The 21727-nt window shown below is 44.4% G+C and overlaps 1 protein-coding gene across 1 annotated transcript; it reads right to left on the reverse strand.

Moving 5' to 3' along the window:
• Positions 1-734: 734 nt before the first annotated feature.
• Positions 735-21072, reverse strand: LOC146206523 (uncharacterized). Its single transcript, XM_084587035.1, has 3 exons — positions 20978-21072; positions 15512-15696; positions 735-2303 (listed from the first exon to the last, which is right to left on the reverse strand). The coding sequence occupies exons 1-3, from the start codon at positions 20979-20981 to the stop codon at positions 2055-2057; spliced, it is 438 nt and encodes a 145-aa protein (XP_084443161.1). The 5' UTR covers positions 20982-21072; the 3' UTR covers positions 735-2054.
• Positions 21073-21727: the final 655 nt, after the last annotated feature.

The following is a 21727-nucleotide window of genomic DNA, read 5'->3' on the forward strand; positions in this document are numbered from 1 at the left end:
GCTATCCTCATGCACACATCGCAAGTCCGGATTTCTTAGTAATCCCTTCTAACATGGAGACGACTGGAGGATATTGCAGGATACATTTATGAGTATATTTATGGAAATTGCCTAACCTTCCAAAGAGCTGATCTTGCTTTCAAAGTCTGGCCGGCTCTCGTGCCGACAATTGCCATACAAAATCAACAGGATGGGTTTTTGAAAGTAAATAGCTCAAAACGTTTTTTTTTTTTTCGAGAATCTGCGGTTATATATTGGTTGTTATGATGAAATCTCGCGATATGCGAAAAAAACTGCGTTCATGAACTACTTCTCATGAAAAAAAAATCCGCTTGTCCCGAATTTCGAGGTATGGAGTTGACGACCTTTGACGACCTGCGCAGAGGCGAAAGCCCATTGCGCAGTTGTGACGTCAGTGCGCGTGCGCAGTTAGGGGTTTACTTGGTTTTACTGGGACACTGCGCAGTGCATGCATTTAAGATGTCTCAAAGCTTAATAATCAACTAATTATCGCTAACTAATTACCTATCCAGCTTTTATTAACTATTTATCATTTAGAGCTATCCAGTTATTGTTAACTAATGTTCATATACCTACTACTACATCACTGATTGATTAACTATCAGTACTCAAACCATCCTAATCCTTCTGAAGATGTCTCACAGCTCCCGCGGACGCACGGACGCACGCACGGACACGCCAGCCAGTCATAAGCCATAAAAGACTTTCGCCTTAATAAATAATTTTTATTCAGTTATTTGTGTCATTTCTTGTTTCTTCTTCATGAGTTGTCTCGACCTTCACCCAGGGTTCGACGCCGAACACTGTTGCCTTGAAGATGAACATCGTATTATGCCTTGCTTTCGAAGTGCAAGTCTTCCGGTGGAGCACTTTAAAAACCAGTTTTGCGATTTATTGTCATCAACACTTCGCCGCCATCAGCACCAACGCTGCTGCATGCCTTGTGCGTTCTCATTTTCCAGCCGCGCTCTTGTTTCGGTAACAGTAGGTGTAATTTAGGATTATAATTATACAGCCTCGAAAGGAAAGACAGCACTGAGCGCGACGCATTCATGTATTCGTTTGATGATGTCAGCTGACACACCTTGAACGCCGTAAACAAATCGAAATATCACAACCTGTCTTTAAAAACGGGACCAAAACGGGCTACAAGGCTGGACAAATTCTTAACAGATGCCAGGCGCCGTCGAGGGAAACGGAGGTCTCAGTTTCATGAAAAGTCGACGATGCCTGTAAGGTATGGTCGTCGTAAATATATTTGGAATCATGTGCAAAATGATGAAACAATAAAACTATGAAAACGCGGATATCTCAATACCGGCTTTATGATACATGCAGCTGCCCCGTCGCATTATTTTATTACAATATCAAAGTTATGTGGACTTAATATTTAATCAGTGAGTATAGAGCGTTATGAAAACCGTTGTTCTTATGCTATCTAATAGCGCACTTAAATGACATCATTCAGACGTGGCATAGCATCCTCTGCTCATAGTACCTCGGGAAATCCAAATAAATCGTAACCTTGCGCTGAATTTCGCCACTTGGTGTCATGCTATCTCAAAGCTCAAATATTTTTTGTCGTTTTTATGCGAGTCAAAGTAGAGATTGTGGGCGACAGCATATCAAAGCACACCAATGGGAGCCTCTCACCGAAGCAGGAACAGCCGCCTCTAGCAGTTGCTGCAAGTAATATGGCGCAAGAGCTCCAAGTCGACGCACTGCCGACGAAGCTTTTCCTCATCATATGCTTGTATTTGAGCAATAAGCCGAATATACATTTGAAAATAGCATTTTAGTGCTGGAGCCATGCGATCACTCGAATTCCGTTTTCAAGAGTACCACGCCAGCAGAATGAAGACGTTGTAACAAGGAAAGGCGTGAGGTGCACCTTAATAGATCGCCACCAGTGTTACGTAGCACAGAAAGGCAAAGCGGAGAAAGCGATCTCGAATTGCGATGGCCGACGAGGCACTGATCTTTGACGTCATTTGTTCACTGTTCTTGTGAACCTTGCTTGGCCTGGTCTGCCATCATAGGTGGGAGTGGATACCCGGCGGCGGAGATTCGGCTGGCGGCACTGGACGCGGACTGTACGGGGGCGGTGGGCTCCAGTGCGCGAGAGAAGCGGCCACGGGCGTGGCCTTGGCCGTCCTGAACACCTCCTCTTGGGCGCTGCGGCAGGCTGGACAGAGCAGGATTTCGCGCGAGTGGGGGTCGCCGACGGGCAGCCGGGGACGCCTCTGCCTAGCGGCTGCGTTTCCACCTGGTAGAGCGCGAACCTGGATAAATGGTGATTGTCATATAACTTGCTGTTTTACACATTGAGGTTCTGAGCAAAGTAAAAAAAAAAAAATGGTAATGAGTTTAGTGTGTGGAGGACTCAATACGCGTTACTGAATATAATTTGGTGGGAATCAGCGCTGTTATCTGGATTTAACTTATATTTAATTATACCATAATGTCAGCAGAAATTAGTAAACCGAGGTATTACAGGTATGCCACAGCTGTTCGACATAAATGCGCTGCAACAGTTTCTGTACAGTTTCTAAAGTTACGCGAAAGAACTCATCATCATTGGCTTTCTACCTCTAAAATTAATTTTCCAAATATTTTTTATTGTCTTATATTCTAAATTAAAACTCAAATACTGAAAATCAAACAAAAAAGCTTGGCTTTACTGACGTTGACCTCAAAAATTTGGGGTTCTGTCTAAATTGCTCACTCCGAAACTTCGCTGCTGTACGTTATTACGGTCAAGAAATGTGGCTGGAAGTAGAGACTTTTCTCAAATAGTCACTTTGGTATCTGAAGAGATGCACTGCATAGGTAGTAGCAAAGCAGTGTGCAAGGCACAAATCCACACAGTTCTATACGCCCCACGTCCCGATTTCTTTCCTTTCTCTTTTGTAGCCTTCTGAGCGGCTCGATCATATTTACTTATTAGGATACATGATATATACAAAGGTAAATACCAAAGGTTGATTCAATAAATGTAAACAAAACTCTTCAAAACAATTTCCCTGCGCAGGTTAGCGCATGAAGCAAAATAAAAAAAAAAAAAAGAGCAACGAGGTAAAAAATGTAATTTCTAGAAGGTTTCACTGTTATCGCAAAAATTTGAGGTGTAAAAAGGAACACAGTAGAAAAAAAAGACAAACTGATAACCACAGAATAAATTTCAACTCGAGAAAATAGAAGTTTTCTAACATGGATTTAAAATTTTCATCAATTATACTTGTTAGTGATGCATACAAGTTATTCCAATCATTTTATTTTTTATTTATTTATTAATACTGCAATCCCAGGAAGGGATTTTCGCAGGGTGAGCATACAGAAAATAGGTAAGTACAAATATTAAGAAAAAAGAAGTACAAAGGCCACAAATTAATAATAATAAGGAAGAATCGAGTTAAAATAGGCAAGCGTGTTCGAGCGCGTAATGTTTATCTTCTTAGTGTAGTTACAGTGAAATGAATTATATGGTGGTGATTGAACCCATAATGAAAGTAATGTTAAGTCGATGGTGGCATATATAGTATGAAAAAGTGACAAGCGGGACATCTTTATTTGAGTCGAGAAGAGCAGGAGATGTAAGTATACTTTGATATCTGTAACGCTGGCTGTCTTTTAATACTTGTGATATAGCGGCGTGCAGGAAACGCAAAATGTGACACAGATGACGCCTGGCACGAATTGTGGAACACCCTTCCTTTATTGCTTTGATTGCGAGGCTCCTTTTTCCAGTAGCGCAGTCTTTTGACGCCAGTGTCATCATCATCATCAGCAGCCAGTCTTACCCACTGCAGGGCAAAGGTCTCTCCCATATTTCTCTACTTAACCCGGTTCTGTGCTAGCTGCATCCACTTCACCCCTGCAAGCTTCTTAAAGGACATGTAGTGCGAAGAGAGGATAACCGATGGTCGCTTAGGTTAACAAACTGGATTCCAAGCGAAGGAAAGCGTAGCAGGGGGCGGCAAAAAGTTAGGTGGGCGGATGAGGTTAATGTTACCCCTACCATTTTTCGTTCCATAGCCCTCTGGGTTGTGCTCAACTTCAGTAGAACTCTCTTGGTTAGCCTCCACGTTTCAGCCCCATAGGTGAGTACAGGTAAGATGCAACTGTTACACACTTTCCTCTTTAGCGATACCGGTAAGCTGCTAGTCACATTCTGTGAGTGCTTGTCAAATGCGCTCCATCCCAATCTTATTCTTCTTGTTATTTCTTTTTCATGGTCCGGATCTGCGGTTACTCCCTGTCTTAAGTAGACATATTCGCCTACTACTTCTAGTGTTTCGCTACCTAATGTAAACTGCTGTTCCTATCCGAGGTTGTTGAACATTACCTTAGTCTTCTGCATATTGATTTTCAAGCCTACCTTTCTACCTTTCCTGTCTAGGTCACCAATCATTATTTGCAGTTCATCCCCCAAGTTGCTTAGCAAGGCAATGTCATCATCAAATCGCAGATTACTGAGGTATATTCTCCATCTACCCTTGTCCCTTATCTGCTCCCTGAATATCTCCTCTAAGCAAGCTGTGAATAGTACTGGGGAGATTGTGTCTTCTTGCCTAACACCTTTCTTTATGGGAATTTTGCTACTTTCTTTATGCAGAACAATGGAGGTTATCATATGCGGTTGCGGCCAATTACTGCACCAGGGTGGCCAACTCCTGTTCTGGTGAGGGATTGCGTTGCCGGAGGTGTTCACCGGCATCAGGTCGCGCCCCAAACCTGTTCATGCAATTCCATCGACAAGCGGATTTTTTCTTTTTAATTCGGTGAAGAATTGCGCTGCACCGGGATTTGAACCCCGGTCCTCTTGCATGCGAGGCGGATGTTCAACCGCTACGCCGCCGCTGCAACGGCAGTGTACATTGAAACAACTAGGATAATGAAGCGCGCCTTCTACGGAATGGGAACCTGCGCGAGGGTCCAGGGGCTAACTCCTCTTCGGCAGCGAAAAGGTTGGAAGGACTACGAGAGACTTCACCAATGTTTGTTCGGAGCAAATATATATATATATATATATATATATATATATATATATACATATACACACACACAGGGTGTTACAGGGAAGTAACTTTCACCTCAACTCAAATAGCTTGAAGTCTTCCCTGGAAGAGAAGCGTATTTTTTTTATATATGTAGTTGGTATGAACCTGAGTTATTATTGTAAAACTTTTATGGAGAAAGCTATATAAATACGAAGTACAAGGAAAAACAACGCGCCGATGGTGGGAGCCGAACCCACAACCTCCGAATATCACGTCCGGTGCTCTTACCAACTGATCTACATTGACGGCTGTCCAACATCGTACTTTCTTGGGTATTAATGTCGCCTGTAACCGAACCTTTAGAGTATCCACCAGCGCTACCCATCCATAGCGGCGGACGTGGAACGTCCTGTGTTACCGCCAGCTTCATGTGGAACGTGATCGACACAGAAGGCGGAAGCCGTGTTAGAACCCTCTTGCCTACCTATGGCTTCAAAACAGTCCAAACCGAGACGCTCAGTTCTGGCAGTGCAAGTGACCGGATCAGTAATTATCCGATTATCCGCAAAACTCGCTCAGAAAAAGTACAAAACCATGAATTGATACATTATTTACGGAAGACATGGCGGCAATGGCGTGCACAATCGCAGGGTAGTCGTATCGCTACAACCAGGAGGACACCTCGTAGGTTATCACCAAATATTGCAAAAGTAATAGTAACAACAATAATAAAATATAAAAAATAATAAAATAAATTTTGATGCAGCGTGCGAAGGCGGCTAGCAGACAAGGACCGCGAATGAAATAGCACCATCATGGTTAACGTTTGGTTTGGTTTGCTTTGCTTTGTGGGGTTTAACGTCCCAAAGCGACTCAGGCTATGAGAGACGCCGTAGTGGAGTACTCCGGAAATTTCGACCAGCTGGGGTTCTTTAACATGCACTGACATCGCACAGCACACGGGATAACGTTTAGCCCCGGAAAAATACTTTACGCAGCTCAATTTTCCTGCGCTTTTGTTTAAAGCCGACAAAACAGCGTTGAATATATAGATGAGAAAAGGCTCTCTAATTTCTCAGTCATGGTTATTTTTGAAGCTCGATTCAAGAATAGCAGCTGAAATCTGATTAAATCAATGACCGAGAAGATGTACATACTTGCGCAAAAGTGGAGAGATCACGAGTTTTGACAAATCTGCACGTCAGGTTTTTGTGACGGTGAAGCGGTTATTTCTAAGGTATGCATGAGTAACCCCACTAGTATGCTCACCATATTGCCCTAGCAAATTTGTCAGGTGCATCTTTATATACAGAAAAATTATAATTTCAGCGGTTCACATGGTCTCTTCTGGTTTTTGCAGGGGTGTAAATACATGCATTGACAAGGGAAGGCTTGGAAGAGACTTTGCATATTGTCTATGGTTAATGAAGCGCAATCTAAAATGAGTTCCAGTCTGTCCTGTGTAGGGTTCTGCTGGTTACAGACAGTTCATTGGAGTTAGGTAAAGGATGTTTGCAGTGTCGCAGGGGAAATTGCCGTAGATGCCGAACTAAAAGTTGGAACTAATTCTAGTAGCAGTGTGAGTGGCATTCATTCGTGAGTTGCATTGACCTTACTGCTACTTTTGCTACAGCGATGGCAGCCAATGGGATTGATAGAATTGGGCTTTGACGATATTAATGTTCAGTTGTCTTCGGTGTTCATTTAATGCAACACAAAAATAAACAGTCCATTTTCTTCTTTCTAAAGATATCTTATCGAGCCCCTACACTGCTATTGGTTCACGTTACTTCTGCAAGAAGGGGATTCTGTTAAATTGATATGTGAGGCAGAAAAATTGCAGGAAAATAGTAAAACACAGTGTGATATGACCCGATTTTAACTTTGACTGTGATCTGCACGATGAGAGGCATAATGCGGTAGACGCATGAGCCCATACATTGAAGATTTATAGCGTAATTTATAACGAAATAACAGAAAAATTTATTACGCCTCATTACCGCGGCAAATTTTTACGCGGCGAGCAAAATTTAGAGCATGCAGGGAATCGCGCTACGCGAGATACTAGTGCTGCACAGGCCAATAAGTAGGAACATCGTACCGTGACAGCGCGAGCAGGACGAAAACTTTATAAAATAAGCCATCATAGTTCTGTATAGCCTACAAGGAAGCCTCAACTTCCAATTTGTAGTGGCAGCTATACGGTCTCATAGAATTAGAAATTGAAAAGTCAGGCAACGATGATATCTCACGCCACGAAAAGCGGAAAAATAAAAACAAAAAGAACGTTTGGCACTCGACGCATAGTTCAGTTCAGGCGTTCAGTCGTGTCCGACTCTTCGTGACCCTATGGACCATGTCACGCCACGCTTTCCGGTCTCTCACTATCTTCTTAACATCACATAGCTTCATCTGCAATGCCTCGAGAATGCCATCTAACCATCGCGTTCGCTGCCTACCCCTTCTCCGGCGACCCTCAACCTTTCCCAACATCAAATCTTTCTCCAGCGACTCCTCTCTTCTCATCAGATGACCAAAGTAGCTGAGCTTTAACTTTAGAATTTGACCCTCCAATGAGCAGTCAGGGTTTATGGTCGACAATATCGACTGATTTGATCTTCTGGCAGTCCAAGGAACTCTTAAGAGTCTTCGCCAGCACCACAATTCAAACGCGTCAATTCTTCGGCGGTCAGCCTTTTTCACAGTCCAACTCTCGCATCCATACATCACAACTGGAAAGACCATAGCACGGGTTATACGGATCTTGGTTGGTAGACTAATGTCTCTGCTCTTTACTAGGCGGTCAAGGCTAACCATTGCTCTCTTTCCCAGAAGCAGGCGTCTCCTAATTTCATGGCTGCAGTCTCCTTCCGAGGTAATCTTGGCGCCCAAGAATAGAAAATCTGTCACAGCTTCCACTTCTTGTCCATTGATGCTCCAGGACTTGATAGGGCAAGACGCCATGATCTTCGTCTTTTTAATGTTCAGTTTAAGTCCAAACTTCTCACTCTCTTCTTGTACGCGCATCAGAAGTCTCTTGAGTTCCACTTCACTTTCTGCCATTAAAGTGGTATCATCCGCATATCTAAGGTTGTTGATACGTTTTCCAGCAATCTTCACTCCAGCTGAAGACTCGTCCAGACCAGCCTTCCTCATGATGCACTCTGCATATAGGTTAAATAGGCAGGGCGACAGTATGCAGCCTTGCCTCACCCCTTTCTCAATCGGAAACCAATCAGTAAGACCATGCCCAGTTCTGACTGTGGCATCTTGCCCTTCATAAAGGTTCCTGAGGAGACAGATGAGGTGAATTGGAACTCCCATCTCTTGGAGAGCTTGCCACAATCTGCTGTGATCTACGCAGTCAAACGCTTTCGCATAATCAATAAAGCATAAGTAAATGGGTTTCTGGAACTCTCTTGCTTTTTCCATGATCCAGCGAAGGTTGGCAATTTGGTCTCTAGTTCCTCTGCCCTTGCGAAACCCAGCTTGCACGTCCGGAAGCTCCCGATCCACATACTGCTGTAGCCTACCTTGCAGGATTTTTAACATCACCTTGCTAGCATGCGAAATAAGCGCGATCGTGCGGTAGTTGGAACAATCTTTGGCACTGCCTTTCTTTGGAATGGGGACGTAAACTGACCTCCTCCAATCCTGTGGCCACTGCAGGGTTGTCCAAATCTTTTGACATAATGTATGCAGTGTGTTAACAGCGTCGTGGTTGAGGTTTTGAAGCAACTCAGCTGGAATACCATCAATTCCGCTAGCTTTGTTCTTAGCAAGGCTGGCTAAGGCCCATTCAACTTCACTCTTCAGGATGCCCGGCTCGAGATCAGAAATCACAACCGTCCTATGTTGGGTTTGCACATCCGGGTCCTTCTTGTACAGTTCTTCTGTGTATTCCTGCCACCTCTTCTTTATCTCTGAGGCTTCAGTGAGGTCCTTGCCTCGTTTGTCCTTTATCACGCCCAGCTTAGCACAGAAGCTTCCTTTGATATGTTTGATTGTCTTATACAGAGCTCTTGTGTTCCTTAATTGGCTGTTGTCCTCAACTGCTTGACACTGTATGTTCAGGAAGGCATTCTTATCTCTCCTTGCTATTTTCTGAAAATCCGCATTGAGCACCTTGTATCTTTCTCTTTCCCCCATACCTTTTGCCATCCTCCTTTCCTCAGCTATTTGCAAAGCCTCTTCAGATAACCAGTTTGCTTTTTTGCATTTCTTTTGCTTTGGAACTACCTTAGTAGCAACTTCTTGTATTATATCACGAACATCAGTCCACATCTCTTCGGGCTCTTTGTCTTCTAGATCTAATTCTTGAAATCGATTCCTCACTTCCACAGCATATTCTAATGGAATCTGATCCAGATCATACCTGAAAGGCCTTCTAGTTTTCTGCGCTTTCCTCAATCGAAGCTTAATTTTGGCAACAAGAAGCTGATGATCGGTGCCACAATCGGCCCCAGGCCTTGTTTTTACTGCTTGTATAGCGCTTCTCCATCTAACAGGTCGGAAATAAGGACACTGCTTCACAGGTAAGGTGGAATTGAAGATGGAAATACTGCACGGCTCGCGTCATGCCGGAACTGCGTAACAAGACCAGTGCAAAAAGTGCTGTTTACAGCTTTGTCCCATGTTGGATCCTGCTCTCTCTCTTGAAGGCGTTTGTACGTTAGCAGTATGACATTCACGACAGCGCCCGCTAGGCGAAACTTCTGCCGTTGTAGGGTGGCTGCTCGCTCCAAGCTTACGGTAGTGAAGAAAACAAAGAAACTTGCTACTAAACCAGCTAGGTGAGATAGGACTGAGCACGCTCCTAATGCTCTCTGCCTACCGCCGCAGCGCACCTATATTCACAGTTTGAGTTATGCTTTTCTTCATTGTTTCTTTGTCATTGTACTGTATGTAGCGACGACTGTGTGCTAGTCAGTATAAGTGAGATAAGAGTGGCACTAATTATGAGATCCGTGCTTATGTGAGTAGCAAAGTGTTTACCATCTACGGGGACAAGGACGCTCAAGGGATGCCGGGCAGCCTTTAACGCTGTATAATCGTAGCCTCAAAAGCGGAGCTTAAAGGCCCTCCAAAAATGTGTTAATAAAGCAGACTAACATTAATAATTGTCAAGGTAACACAAATGCAGTACTACCCGGCGGATGTGATTGCTTAGGTATAAATTCTGAACACTTTGTGGGGAAGAGTTCTTGAATGTAATTTTTTTTAACTTATTGTTTAATATTACAACACTGAGCACATCCTCAGATTTTCATTCGGCAGGCTTGTAGGTGGCACGCACATCCGTTACGTTTTTCACCTTAAACCAGCAGCAATATATTTCTGGTGGATTCAATGGCGCATAGAAAGTCTCATGAGGGCTTCCTTGCATTTGTTAACCATCGCGTTGACAGTTCCCTGTTTGAAAAGATGATCACGTGAATAAGCCAGCCTTTCAGCAAAATAAAATGCTAAGCGGATGTGAAGGAGATTGTGAGCAGGCACAGTGTTATGTTATCGCACGACCTTGTGGCACTCAGTGCGCATGCTCGTGCTTGTATTATCCCTGATAAAAGCAGCCCCTTGTTTGATAACAAACGAACTTTGTTCACTGCCTCTCGGCCGTTCGCAGAGATGAGCAGCCTTGTAGCCGGCTCGCGGGCTCGCGAAATTCGCGCTTTGGTAAGAAAGATAAAAGCGAGCTTTCAGCCAGATGCAACAAGGCTACGGGAAGGTTTCTGTGAGAGCGATGCACTTCAGTCTTTAACTATTTACATTTCTGGCGTGTCACACCGCTTTACGCAAACAGATAGCCTGTTGAGAAACTTCAGGTCGTTGATCCTTCTTGCGCCGTGTCAGGGGTTCTGCTGTCAGAGGCATGCTATTTTCCTTTGCTTTTGGGCTGCCTCACCATAATATATGTGTTTGGACGCCTGTCACTTGAGCGAAGCGGGAACAGACATCATGTAAGGTTAGGTTCGCAAGGAATCGTTATGAAATTGCCCATCACTCATTGGCGTGTTGTACTCGCGCGTGCGCGCGTGCATGTGTGTGTGTGTGTGGGGGGGGGGGGGGGGGGGGGTGAGTGCGTTCGCGGCACGCAGTGATTGAGCTATCCTGCAAACGCTGTTGGGTCTCACCATTTTTCTCCTTTTCCAAAGTGTGCAGCAAAGAGTGCCCGCCAGTTTCGAGTAAACTGTTTTTGGTTTCGCGTTTATAAAAATATTCTCCCTCTCAACAGAGCAGCATGCCTCGCTACAGAAAAACTTGATAGTACTCCTCTTCAACGCGGCATTGGCCACCGCAGTAAACGTTTTTCTTACAACAATGCCTTCTCACAGCCTTCGCACGACTATATGTAACTATCACAAGACACGGTATGCGAACCACCCTCGAAATAAAGAAACCTCGTAATAATATCGAATGAATCGGAGTGAGAACGACTAATGAAAACCTCGCGAGACAGCCACCATTCAAGTACCCGAGGGCTTAAGTGACCGATGAATGTATGTATGTATTAATAAGATAATAAAGCAACCACTTTTCAATGAGAAATTCAGCGACCATTCTTTGAAGCTTTGCACTGCGGCATGAAACTCAGGGAACCAAGGTTTTCATCCTCTCCCTCCCACATACAAAAATGGTCTATATGCTTCAATGAAAACGCTTATGGTCAGCTATGTCTATCTATGAACTTTTATAGTCAGCCACAAAGTGCCATAGGAATATTTATAGCACCTATAGAAAATTCTATACCACTTTGTCTATAGCTTCTGAACCATATAAAATCCTTTAGCTGGCCATAGAATAGTGCATGCTACTGAAGCTATAGATAAGTAGTCATACAGTTACCTTTAGCTGGGTATATAAATGTGAATGCCTCTAAAACTACAGACTGCAAGCAATATAAGCTGTTTTTTCATAGAAATGTCAATGCCTCTAAAGCTATAGGCTACAAGCCATATAAGCTATTTAGCTGGTTATGCAAAACTGTATGCTCCTGAAGCTATAGACTAGTAGCCATACAACTAGTAATCTTTAGCTGTCTGTAGATATGTCTGTGTCTTTATTGCTGCAGACTTCAAGCCATATAAGCTGTTTTAGCTGGCTATAGAATACTGTATATACCAAAAGCTATAGACCAGTAGCCATAAACCCTTCTATGAAGGTGCATATATCGTCGGCTCGAATCCTTCGTACGACTTGTCCTCTAACTTGACTAAGAGTTATGTGCTGTACGCAACTATGACATCAACCGCAATGCTGTACGGACAAATGGATTGCGTCGCAATCTTGGTAAATCTGATGGGAGCACTATTGCCGCGTGGAAGTCCGCCTGCGGTGCCGGTGAGTACCTCCGACCTACGGTGGTTTTAGTCGTGGGGACTGCTGGCAAATGTTTTGTTATTTAGGTATCGAATCGAAAATAAACGTCGGAAGATGTAGAGCATGACACACATGCACATGCACACACGCACGCACATACACACACATGCGCGCGCGAGCGAGCGAATTTTCTATAGTTGACCATAGAAAATGCTAAAGACTGCAATACATTAGGACACCAGTATTAGTCCATAGGTTATGTATTTGTATAGCAGGCTATAGCTTTTTGGGACAAATATTTATAGCTGAACATACAAGAATCCCTATAATTGACCCTAAAAGTTTAAAGACATCTCTAGCACAGATCATAGCAAAACCTAAAGATAACCATAGGAGCGGCTATAGATATTTGGGTCAAATATCTATAGCCGACCATACAAAAGATTTTCTATAGCTGACCATAGGAAATTTTTTGTATGGTCGAGCCTTCCTTATTGACGCTAAAACGCCCTTCCTTTCCAGATCTCTGATTAGACCGATTCCTACGACTGCCACTACATCGACGCGAGGAACGGGCGCTTAAATGATCTCTGAGAGCGTATTACATAAACTTACTTAGTGAATTTGTTGCATTGCCACGAACATCGGAAGCAAAGAGTACATTTCTAGACACAGCAGGGAACCCACAATCGCTCTCAAAAGATGTCATAATTTTCCAACTTGCACCCCCCTCAGTGTTCCGCATCTGCGTAAGCGGTTAGGAAATAGCTGCTGGCCAAATTATTTTTGACATCACGCAACTGATCATGGCCACGACCGCAGCCAGCATGGTAGTCGCATCGCGCCGGAGGGACGTGGAGACTTCGCGCCATGGTTCCCGCGTCTTTCATTCTCTCTCGAAGTAGGTCCCTCACCGTTTAAACAGGCGGCCTCCCAGGCGTCCGGAAAATGACTGAAATAAGAAGAGAGCTATACTTGGGGACAACTTTCTGTGGCTATCCCCCAAGGTTACGGTGACAAGGCTTTGCTCCCACTGTTACGGTACGTAGTCCAGGCATATCTGGCTTCAGTTAGTTTTAGGTTTCGGTTCTGACTTTAAATTAATTGATTATTTTTAGACCCGCCAGCTACGCAGAAATGTATTTTTATGCCACTCAAGGTCCATGTGAAAGAATTTGTGATAACTGATCCCCCGACGTACATCGTTAATTGCTTTGCGAAAGCGTACAGAAACCAGCGAGAAGGCGCAGCACACACGCTTCACTTCGACGTAAGCTTCGCGGGATTCTAAAAGGGAGCCGAGCTATCGGCATGCGGGCGGCGTATTGTAGTAATTTAAGGGTTCTATAGTAAAGCTGTAGCTGTACGGGAACAATTCTGCGATTGTATATTTTTCTAGAGAACAATGCGGAAATTTTCTGGAGGGAGTAGGTTCTGCTGCACTGTGGACTGGGTCCGTATTCAGAGTTTCTGAAGTGTCGTTTTCGAACTGACATCCGGTTCTGGCATTTCCACCAGTCAGATGACTAGAGGTCAGGGAGAGCACGGCAGTTCTGAAAACGACGAAAACTCGGAATACAGACTCCGGTGCATAAGTTAAATCTGTGTATAAAATGCCTTTAATAAAATGATTCGGAATGCTTAGGGTAAACTATGACATAAGATTCCTCTCACGCGGACGTATGTAGGTGATCATTTGGTTTATTTGTTTGATTGCTTGTAACAAAAACTGCGTGCTGGCCCAGGGCTTTTCAATATCGCAATACTTAGCAAGGCTCTGCATTGAATTGCTGCGCTGCAGTCACCGTCTCCAAGTGTGCAAATAACGTTTTCATCTGTCACTGTGCCTTGCGGTGTATACACGAAGCGATGCTCCGAAACTAACGAATTCGGTGCATACTTGCATTGCTATGTTTATTTGTACAGCTCCTGCACATCATGTTTATTTGTACAGTCAGAATGCGGTAACCTACGGACACGCAAGCCAATTTGTCTTCAGTGTCCCTTCAAACGGGCCCAGATACAGCCTTCGCTGATGGGGTTGTTTCGTTGCCACCCTGTAGGCACTACTCGCATGCTGGAAGCTAGAAGGAGAGGTCGGGCGTGGCGTTGCGTAACCTGCTGAATACTTGGCCTTTCTTGGAGCTTTGAGCTCGTTTATAGTAATTCTTCTCTTTAAATATTCTTGCGAATGTGTTTTTGGCTTGTCCCTTCTCGTACAAAAAATAGCCCAGTCGCGACTACTCGTTTCCAGTCACATAAGGTAAGGCCGTGTGGCGTTAAGTAGGCCACAGTCTATGGCAAGCAATAAACATAAGTGCAGGAATGGCAGCTTAAATTTTGCTTCGCTATAGGTTTTCGACGCTCACGAGACAAATGAAGTATTTAACTAAGTCGTGACATAGGGCATGAGCTCTGGGAGTTGCTGGCCTTAGTTTCATGCATATAACTCGTATCTTAATTTTCCTGGAGCGTTCTGTAAACATTTAGCGCAACGAAAGTTTTATTGTCAATCAATACTAATTATTTCTCCAAATAGAAGAGCTCTGCAGGAATGGGAACGAGAAAGGGCTCTCTCGGGAATCCCTTACACCAACATGTTCCAGCGTGATGTTATACAAGGGACAAGCAAAGAGGCGCGAGACGGTCGCAGCTCGTTCCTTGTTGCGCTGGAATATTATGCCGACCGATATCTAACTCGGTCTGTACTCTGGAATCTTGATTTCAAGTGACGAGTTGATTCTTATCGAGGCGATAAAAGATAGGTTTCAGTATCAATCCAATGATGCTACGCCACTAGCTAGAATCTCGATCGAGCCAATGTTGGTCACCAATGTTGGGTCCAAATGTTGGGTCCACACGGCGGAGTTTGAAGATATGCTACCCACCTGCTCTGGTAGCACTCAAACCAGCACGTGGACAAAGGGGATAGAACAGTGCCCTGCTTCAACGAAAATATACCCGGCGGATTCTGAGTATACACTTTATATTTGTCTTGCTTGGGTATAAAATATAAAAAAAAAAGTCTCTAGAACAACTCCTGACTATAGGTACTTGCAGCACCGCCTGGCACTGCAAGCATATGCAGTATGCTTGAAAGCGACAGCTGTGTTAGAAAACCCGGCAGTCGCAGGCCTGCACCTCGCCATGGTATATGGCCGATTACGCACCTGCTCCCTGGACGCCCGCCTTGCAAGGCGCCTCGTGCAGCAGCCGAGCAACACGATGAGCAGCAGCAACGCTGCGCTCAACGAACCCAGTAGCCAGAAGGAGATGTACTTATTGCTGGGTGGGTGGATGATCGTCCGCTGCGGATAATGGCGCGTTGATTCCGTGAAGGAGACAGTCCAAGAGGCTGGGAACAGGCAAAACGGTCCAGGAATGAGTACACTCTACTGAAATTAATGCTCATTAGAAAAAAAAATTCAACGCCGGTGTTGAATCTCAGTTTCGCTCAAAACAGACGAAGAGATGAAGCGTTGCACACACAGCACGTTGGTTACGCTGCTTTGCGAAATTGGCAAGTACAGCCTTCGTCAACAGTTTAGAGCCTCGAGGAGTTTGCACCTAAGCCATGTAGTGTGGCTGTTTGAGCATCCGTGGGAGAGCTATCTTATGGGGGTGAGAGAGAATTTTTATTAGAGCTTTTAGCATAGTCAAGACGTACTCTCACATACATATACCGGTTTACCACACGCCGGCTGCGCATCCGCAGTTCTTGGACTGGTGCCAGGCAGGCCATTTCGCGTGAGTAGCCAGCATACGATAAATCAAGACTCGTACCCTAGAACGCCTCTACTATGCCTAAACGTCTCTATTACAAAACTGAGAGAAGTGTCTCAATGGCCAGGTTATCCGACTCGCATACAGAAGGTGTTGGGATCGATTCCCTGTGTCGCCGGAAGCCTGTTGTTTCCCAGCGGGCACGAGCTTTTCTCGGTCTCGTGGTCGGCTTTTAGAGAGATGGATTGCTTGGGAAGAGAGTCTTTGCATGCTAAGGGTACGACAAGTCAAGCGCTCCTAGTTAGTGGAAATCGTTTGTGGTGTGGGTCCGCAGCAATACAAAGGTGTACGTGTATTATTACAGTGGCCTACTTTCGGGTCGGGGACATCATGCTCGTGAAGCAGCTGGTCGAAACTGTGCGCAGCGATGCGCGAACTCTATATAACGTCACCAGATCCGGACCACTGACCATCCTTGTAGTGTGTGCGCGAAGTTGAGAGATATGAAAGAATACCGTGAAACACGCGTTTCGTAATGTGTAAAGCCTAGACTTCATGAAATGTGAGCTGGCATTAGGCACACAAACTCTTCTTTGCCGCAGTGAAAAAAAGAAGGCGTGAAACTCACAAAGCAAAAATATGGCGAGCGTCAGCTCGTGTTAAGCATGTAATTTACTACAGTAGGTCACTGCTCACTGTGAACTCCCCCTAACAGTCGCACCTGGCATCTCTCTCCGCGTTTTGCAAAGGTCGATGCAACAAATTCAAAGAGCGATAGCACGGGAAGGAAAAGCACTACTGAGCTTTAATATAGCTTCGAGCAGTTCCCGAACACAGCATTTGAATTTCGTGGCGCTCTCTGGATAAATAACGGGAATAAATTTTGTCCTAAAGGTACTTATTTTATTTTTTACTCTACTTTTTTTTTCATTGTCAGAGCCTCAACTTTGAATCAAACGTTCCTTCACTTGTTCATTCATTCAGCGTCTTCATTTTTCATTCAGGTGCGTTTCCATTCATAAATACATGTACTAGGGACAGAGAAGACCCTACAGAAATGGCACATGGCTTCTAACCGGTAGCCTGCAGCTGATGTCTTTTTTTTTTTTTTTTCAGTGAGATGCGTTATTAAAGTAGCACAAGTTTCACGGCGCTAAAAAAAAAAAAAAAAGAAGAAAAAGATAATCACTCAGATGGGCAGGGAGCGGATGGGCGCTGCTTTCAGCGCCCATCCTGCCCTTGTCTACCTGTGTTCTCGCGTTTTTTTTCTTTAATGCCGTAGAACTTTTCCTTTATTCCAAATGCATCCAATAGCCTAGCAATTGGTATTATTTGATTAAATTAGCATTTTGAGGTAGTCGGTGCATGTAGTAGATAAGGCAAGGAGTGACAAATCTATGAGTAGCAAACAAGAAAAGAACACCTCATGCTCGACTGCCCTAGGAATGACGAATGAAAATTTATTGACGAGAGTTTCAGAGTATAAGTGCATTGGTCTGCTTATTCTTGAATACCACCTTTAGCACCATCATATTGTCATTATTTACAACGGTGCGATGGCAAAATTACATTGTCTCAAGAGTGCGCTTTGGGAGTGTTATTTTGCAGGAAGCTACTAGGGTTTTAATTTTTCAATCAGCCCATCCTTATTTATACTGACGTCATATGAAACCCATTTACAGATGTAAGCATTCCTAAAGTAGAAAGCGCGCAGAGTAAGGCAGTTGGGCTTATTTTTATTAAACATGAAACATCTTTTACTGAGCTCATTTCAAAATCAGGGCTGTTGAGTATCTCAGAACGTAATAGAATTAGTCGCTTACGCTTCATGGGTAAAATAACTAACGGCCATATAAATTTCGACAGCTAGCAATATATACCTTCCCAATTCAGTCACGCCACAAGAAGTTGCCACGCCCTCACAAGATGCATTTCCGTACCAAAAGAATACCTTCAAATATTCTGTCTTTCCTCCCACAGTAGTGGAACTATATGAATAGAACCTTATAGTCAAAGAAAACAATATCAGCAAATTTTTCTTTGTCATTGAGACATGAACGCTTACAAGCTGTTTTTTTTTAATTCAGCAAACGTCACTCTCCTTAACCTGTACTCGCATTGTCAGTGTTTATGTACTCCTTGTCAGTATACTTTTTGTAACATGTGAAATATAGCTCTGATCGTAAGGCTTGCAATTTTGTTATATTCATAGCACGAATTCCTCTCCGCATACCTGTCCGAATGATGTCGTGTCTGTATTTCTCTTTTATTTTTTTCCTATCTTTTTCATCTTGTCATTGTTATGGTACCTTTTTCACTGTGCAATAACCCCTAGCTCTATTCGGGTTAGCAATATTATAAGTAAATAACTCCAATGGGGTCCGATAGCAATGAGAGTTACCAAACTGACATGAGATGGTCCAGACAGCCCACTCGTCAAGCGGCCGGGGAACGGCTATCCTTGAAGATGTTCTGTTCTACTTATTAGGAAAGCGCCCATTGGGTAAGATTAAGTAGGATCTTTAAAGCTGTAAATATAGCTAAAGAGGCTCCAGTTGGCTACTCATTCCACATACAGCGAGCACACGCTACTTCAAATTACGTGGACATAAAAGGTGAAATTCCATCTCCTCTCCTAACACGCTTCCCATCATTCATGGGATATCTGAAACAAACCATGGCATTGTAAAACTGAAACACATGCCGAGCTGTCTTATAGAGTCCAATAAAAATTTCGGCCGTTCCAAAGTGTTAGTGTCCCATGAAATTTTAGGGGGAATGGCGCATCCTTAAGAGCGCCGTTCAAGTATCAAATGAGCGCTTGGCTCGCCTTGTTTTATGTTGACAAAAAATGCAACGACAAAACAAAATGAACAAGTGTCGGGATGGGAGCGCCCGAAATGATGACGGAATGCTGGCTAGCGGAATGAAGCATTCCTTCAGAAAAATGTTCACTTTGTTTTGCGCTGTCAATAATCCCTTATTTCGAAGTTCCGTTTACTTTGATCGGTACTTTATGGTGAATCTTGACTCCATTTTTTTTTGTTGTTCTTGCGAAGTGAAAGCATGAGGGAGACTAACACCACATGTTCAGGATGTCGCCTCACATTCCTTGAAAAGAAGCTACCCCGTCGCTCGCAAATGCATCAGCATACGCACCCTTGCTCTTTGCACGACTGTAGGAGCATACGTGAGGAGCGCTAATAGACCGGTAAGTGTCGAGATTCTTGCGTATAAGCCTTTTTATTCATTCCATAACTGCCCTTTCATACTCCAGCGATCAAGAGGGACTGCGACAGCCTGGAATGGCAATACTTGGATGCCGCTCTATGCCCCTTGATTAGAGGCAAGCATGTTGATAGTAGTAGGTGGTTATTTTATTATATATCCAAAAGGAAGGAAACTGTGTTTGCCAGCGCTGGTATCTGATATCTGATATCTGAAGCACCTGAACTGGGGCGGCGGAAATAAAGGAATAGTGGGGAAGCGGTAGACGAAGTCAAAGAGGTGAGCGATAGGGAGAAAGGACAGGGTAGGTAAAAAATAAAAAAAAAAGATGTACACTATGGCATAATGTACAGTATTTTGCTAGAGGCCCGCCTGCAGATGTTATAGGTTACTGGGCCCACAGCACACCGGGTAGGCCTTCGCAATAGCTCCAAGTGCAGAGGCACGATCCGCGCGCGTGCTGTGTCCATGTCACAGTTACAACGCCCGTGCGCGGCACACTAAAAAATTGACGGCCGACGTGGGGTGATCGGTCGTTATCGTCTGGAATAGCACATGCGGAGCGTTCGGTCACAGCGCGCACTATCTGGCCATGAGAAATAGGCGGGACGTCAAGCCCGCCTGTTCGATGCATTCACACAGACTCACATGTGTTCGCTCGCGGACGCGTGCACTGCCCGGCGGCCACAGGGCACGCATGTTACGCCTTAACTAGTTTTGGCAACAAAGTATGAGCTCATGACCGATACTGTAAAAAGGTGTAGCAAAATAAAGAAAGAATACGGTGAAAAGGATGTGGAATGCTTCTTGCTAATGTGTCAGTACAGAAGCTAGCGGATACAGTTTGTGTGAGAATCATTTGCTTTTCGAATGCTTGATAAAACTGCAAAGCGCTGATGTCACGTGAATTCTCCATACGCAAAGCTGCCTCCGTTCTGGGAGGGCAGTGCCACAAATTAATGGTCTCGGTCACTTGCGGTTCCTTAACTTGCCCCAGAAACTTCGTACACGGCCATTGCTCCATTTCACCTGCACCGCCGTGCGTTCGCCGGGATACAAACTCACAGATTCTTCCTCGGCAGAAGAACGACACAGCCGTTGAGCCTGCGCGGTCAACCTTCATGCGCGAACAAATGCTGCTAGTGGGAGTCGTCCGGTGGAATCGTTCGGTCACCGAAGGAGCACGAAATAAAGCGCATAGCACATGGTGCTATTGTGACCTGCTGCATGAGAAGAGTTTCCCTTTGTGCTTCTTTTTTGAGGATGCGTCTTTGAATGGGACAAAAGGCCAGGCGCTCTCACAACTGTACGCAGCAAATACCTCTCTTGTGGTTCTTTGTATAGTCTCACCCTTCTGGTATGAGCACGAGAGACTACAAGTAGTCTGGATTAAAAACAAAAAAAAAATATGTGCTGAATGACATCTCGCGGCCAAGGCAAAAAAAAAATTATTTTAATTTCGTTTTTACTTTTTTACCGTTCGTCAAACTTCGTACGCTCTCTTAAAACCCAATGCGACCTTAGTTGGCGAAGTCGGGCTACGCGACACAACAAAAGGCTTTAGCAGGACGTGTAACGCTCGCGTGCAATTCATTCATCGCCGCTAGTAGCCAAAGGCAACGGGCGCTTGCCTTTTCTGCGCAGGGTGTAAACGCTCAGGCGGAAGATGTTAAGTCAAAGCTTACCCATGTTTGAAGGTAACGGAGGCCACGGATGACGGAACTATCTTTCTGTGCCTTGACGACAGGATCACACTTTAACTTGCTTGATGCGGATGGCCTGCGCAAAAAAGACGCGAGGCCCAATATGATATACAGGAGGTATGTGTGCGTGCGTGTTGCGTGTGCGTGTGCATGTGTGTGTGTGTGTGTGTGTGTGTGTGTGTGTGTGTGTGTGTGTGTGTGTGTGTGTGTGTGTGTGTGTGTGTGTGTGTGTGTGTGTGTGTGTGTGTGTGTGTGTGTGTGTGTGTGTGTGTGTGTGTGTGTGTGTGTGTGTGTGTGTGTGTGTGTGTGTGTGTGTGTGTGTGTGTGTGTGTGCCTGCGTGCGCGTTCGTGTGCGCTTGTGTGTGCGTTTGTGTGTGTGTGCGTGCATGTGTGCGCGCGCATGGCATGCGTGCTCGGAAAAGAACATAGTTAATACGCATATCAACAGCTTTATTATCAGGCATCATATGCTACTATAATAAGCACAATGTTCGCGCATTTCAAGGCAGGAGCAGAGGAAGAAACTCATTTTGAATTTTTTGACATGCTACTGCCCAAGAGTATATTAGTTTATAGGATAACCAAAATTGCTGTGCAGCGAGGAAATGCCTATAGCCTTTTTTGAAAAAATCTATAGGTAGGCGGATGAAGGAATAATAACAGTTGTTTTTCGCTCTGAGCAGCGCACTTGCAAATAACGGGATTTATGTTAAGGGTGAGCAACAACATTTT

Source organism: Amblyomma maculatum, chromosome 1 (assembly GCF_055883805.1).
Source record: "Amblyomma maculatum isolate TAMU_Amacu chromosome 1, ASM5588380v1, whole genome shotgun sequence".
Taxonomy (NCBI): Eukaryota; Metazoa; Arthropoda; class Arachnida; order Ixodida; family Ixodidae; genus Amblyomma; species Amblyomma maculatum.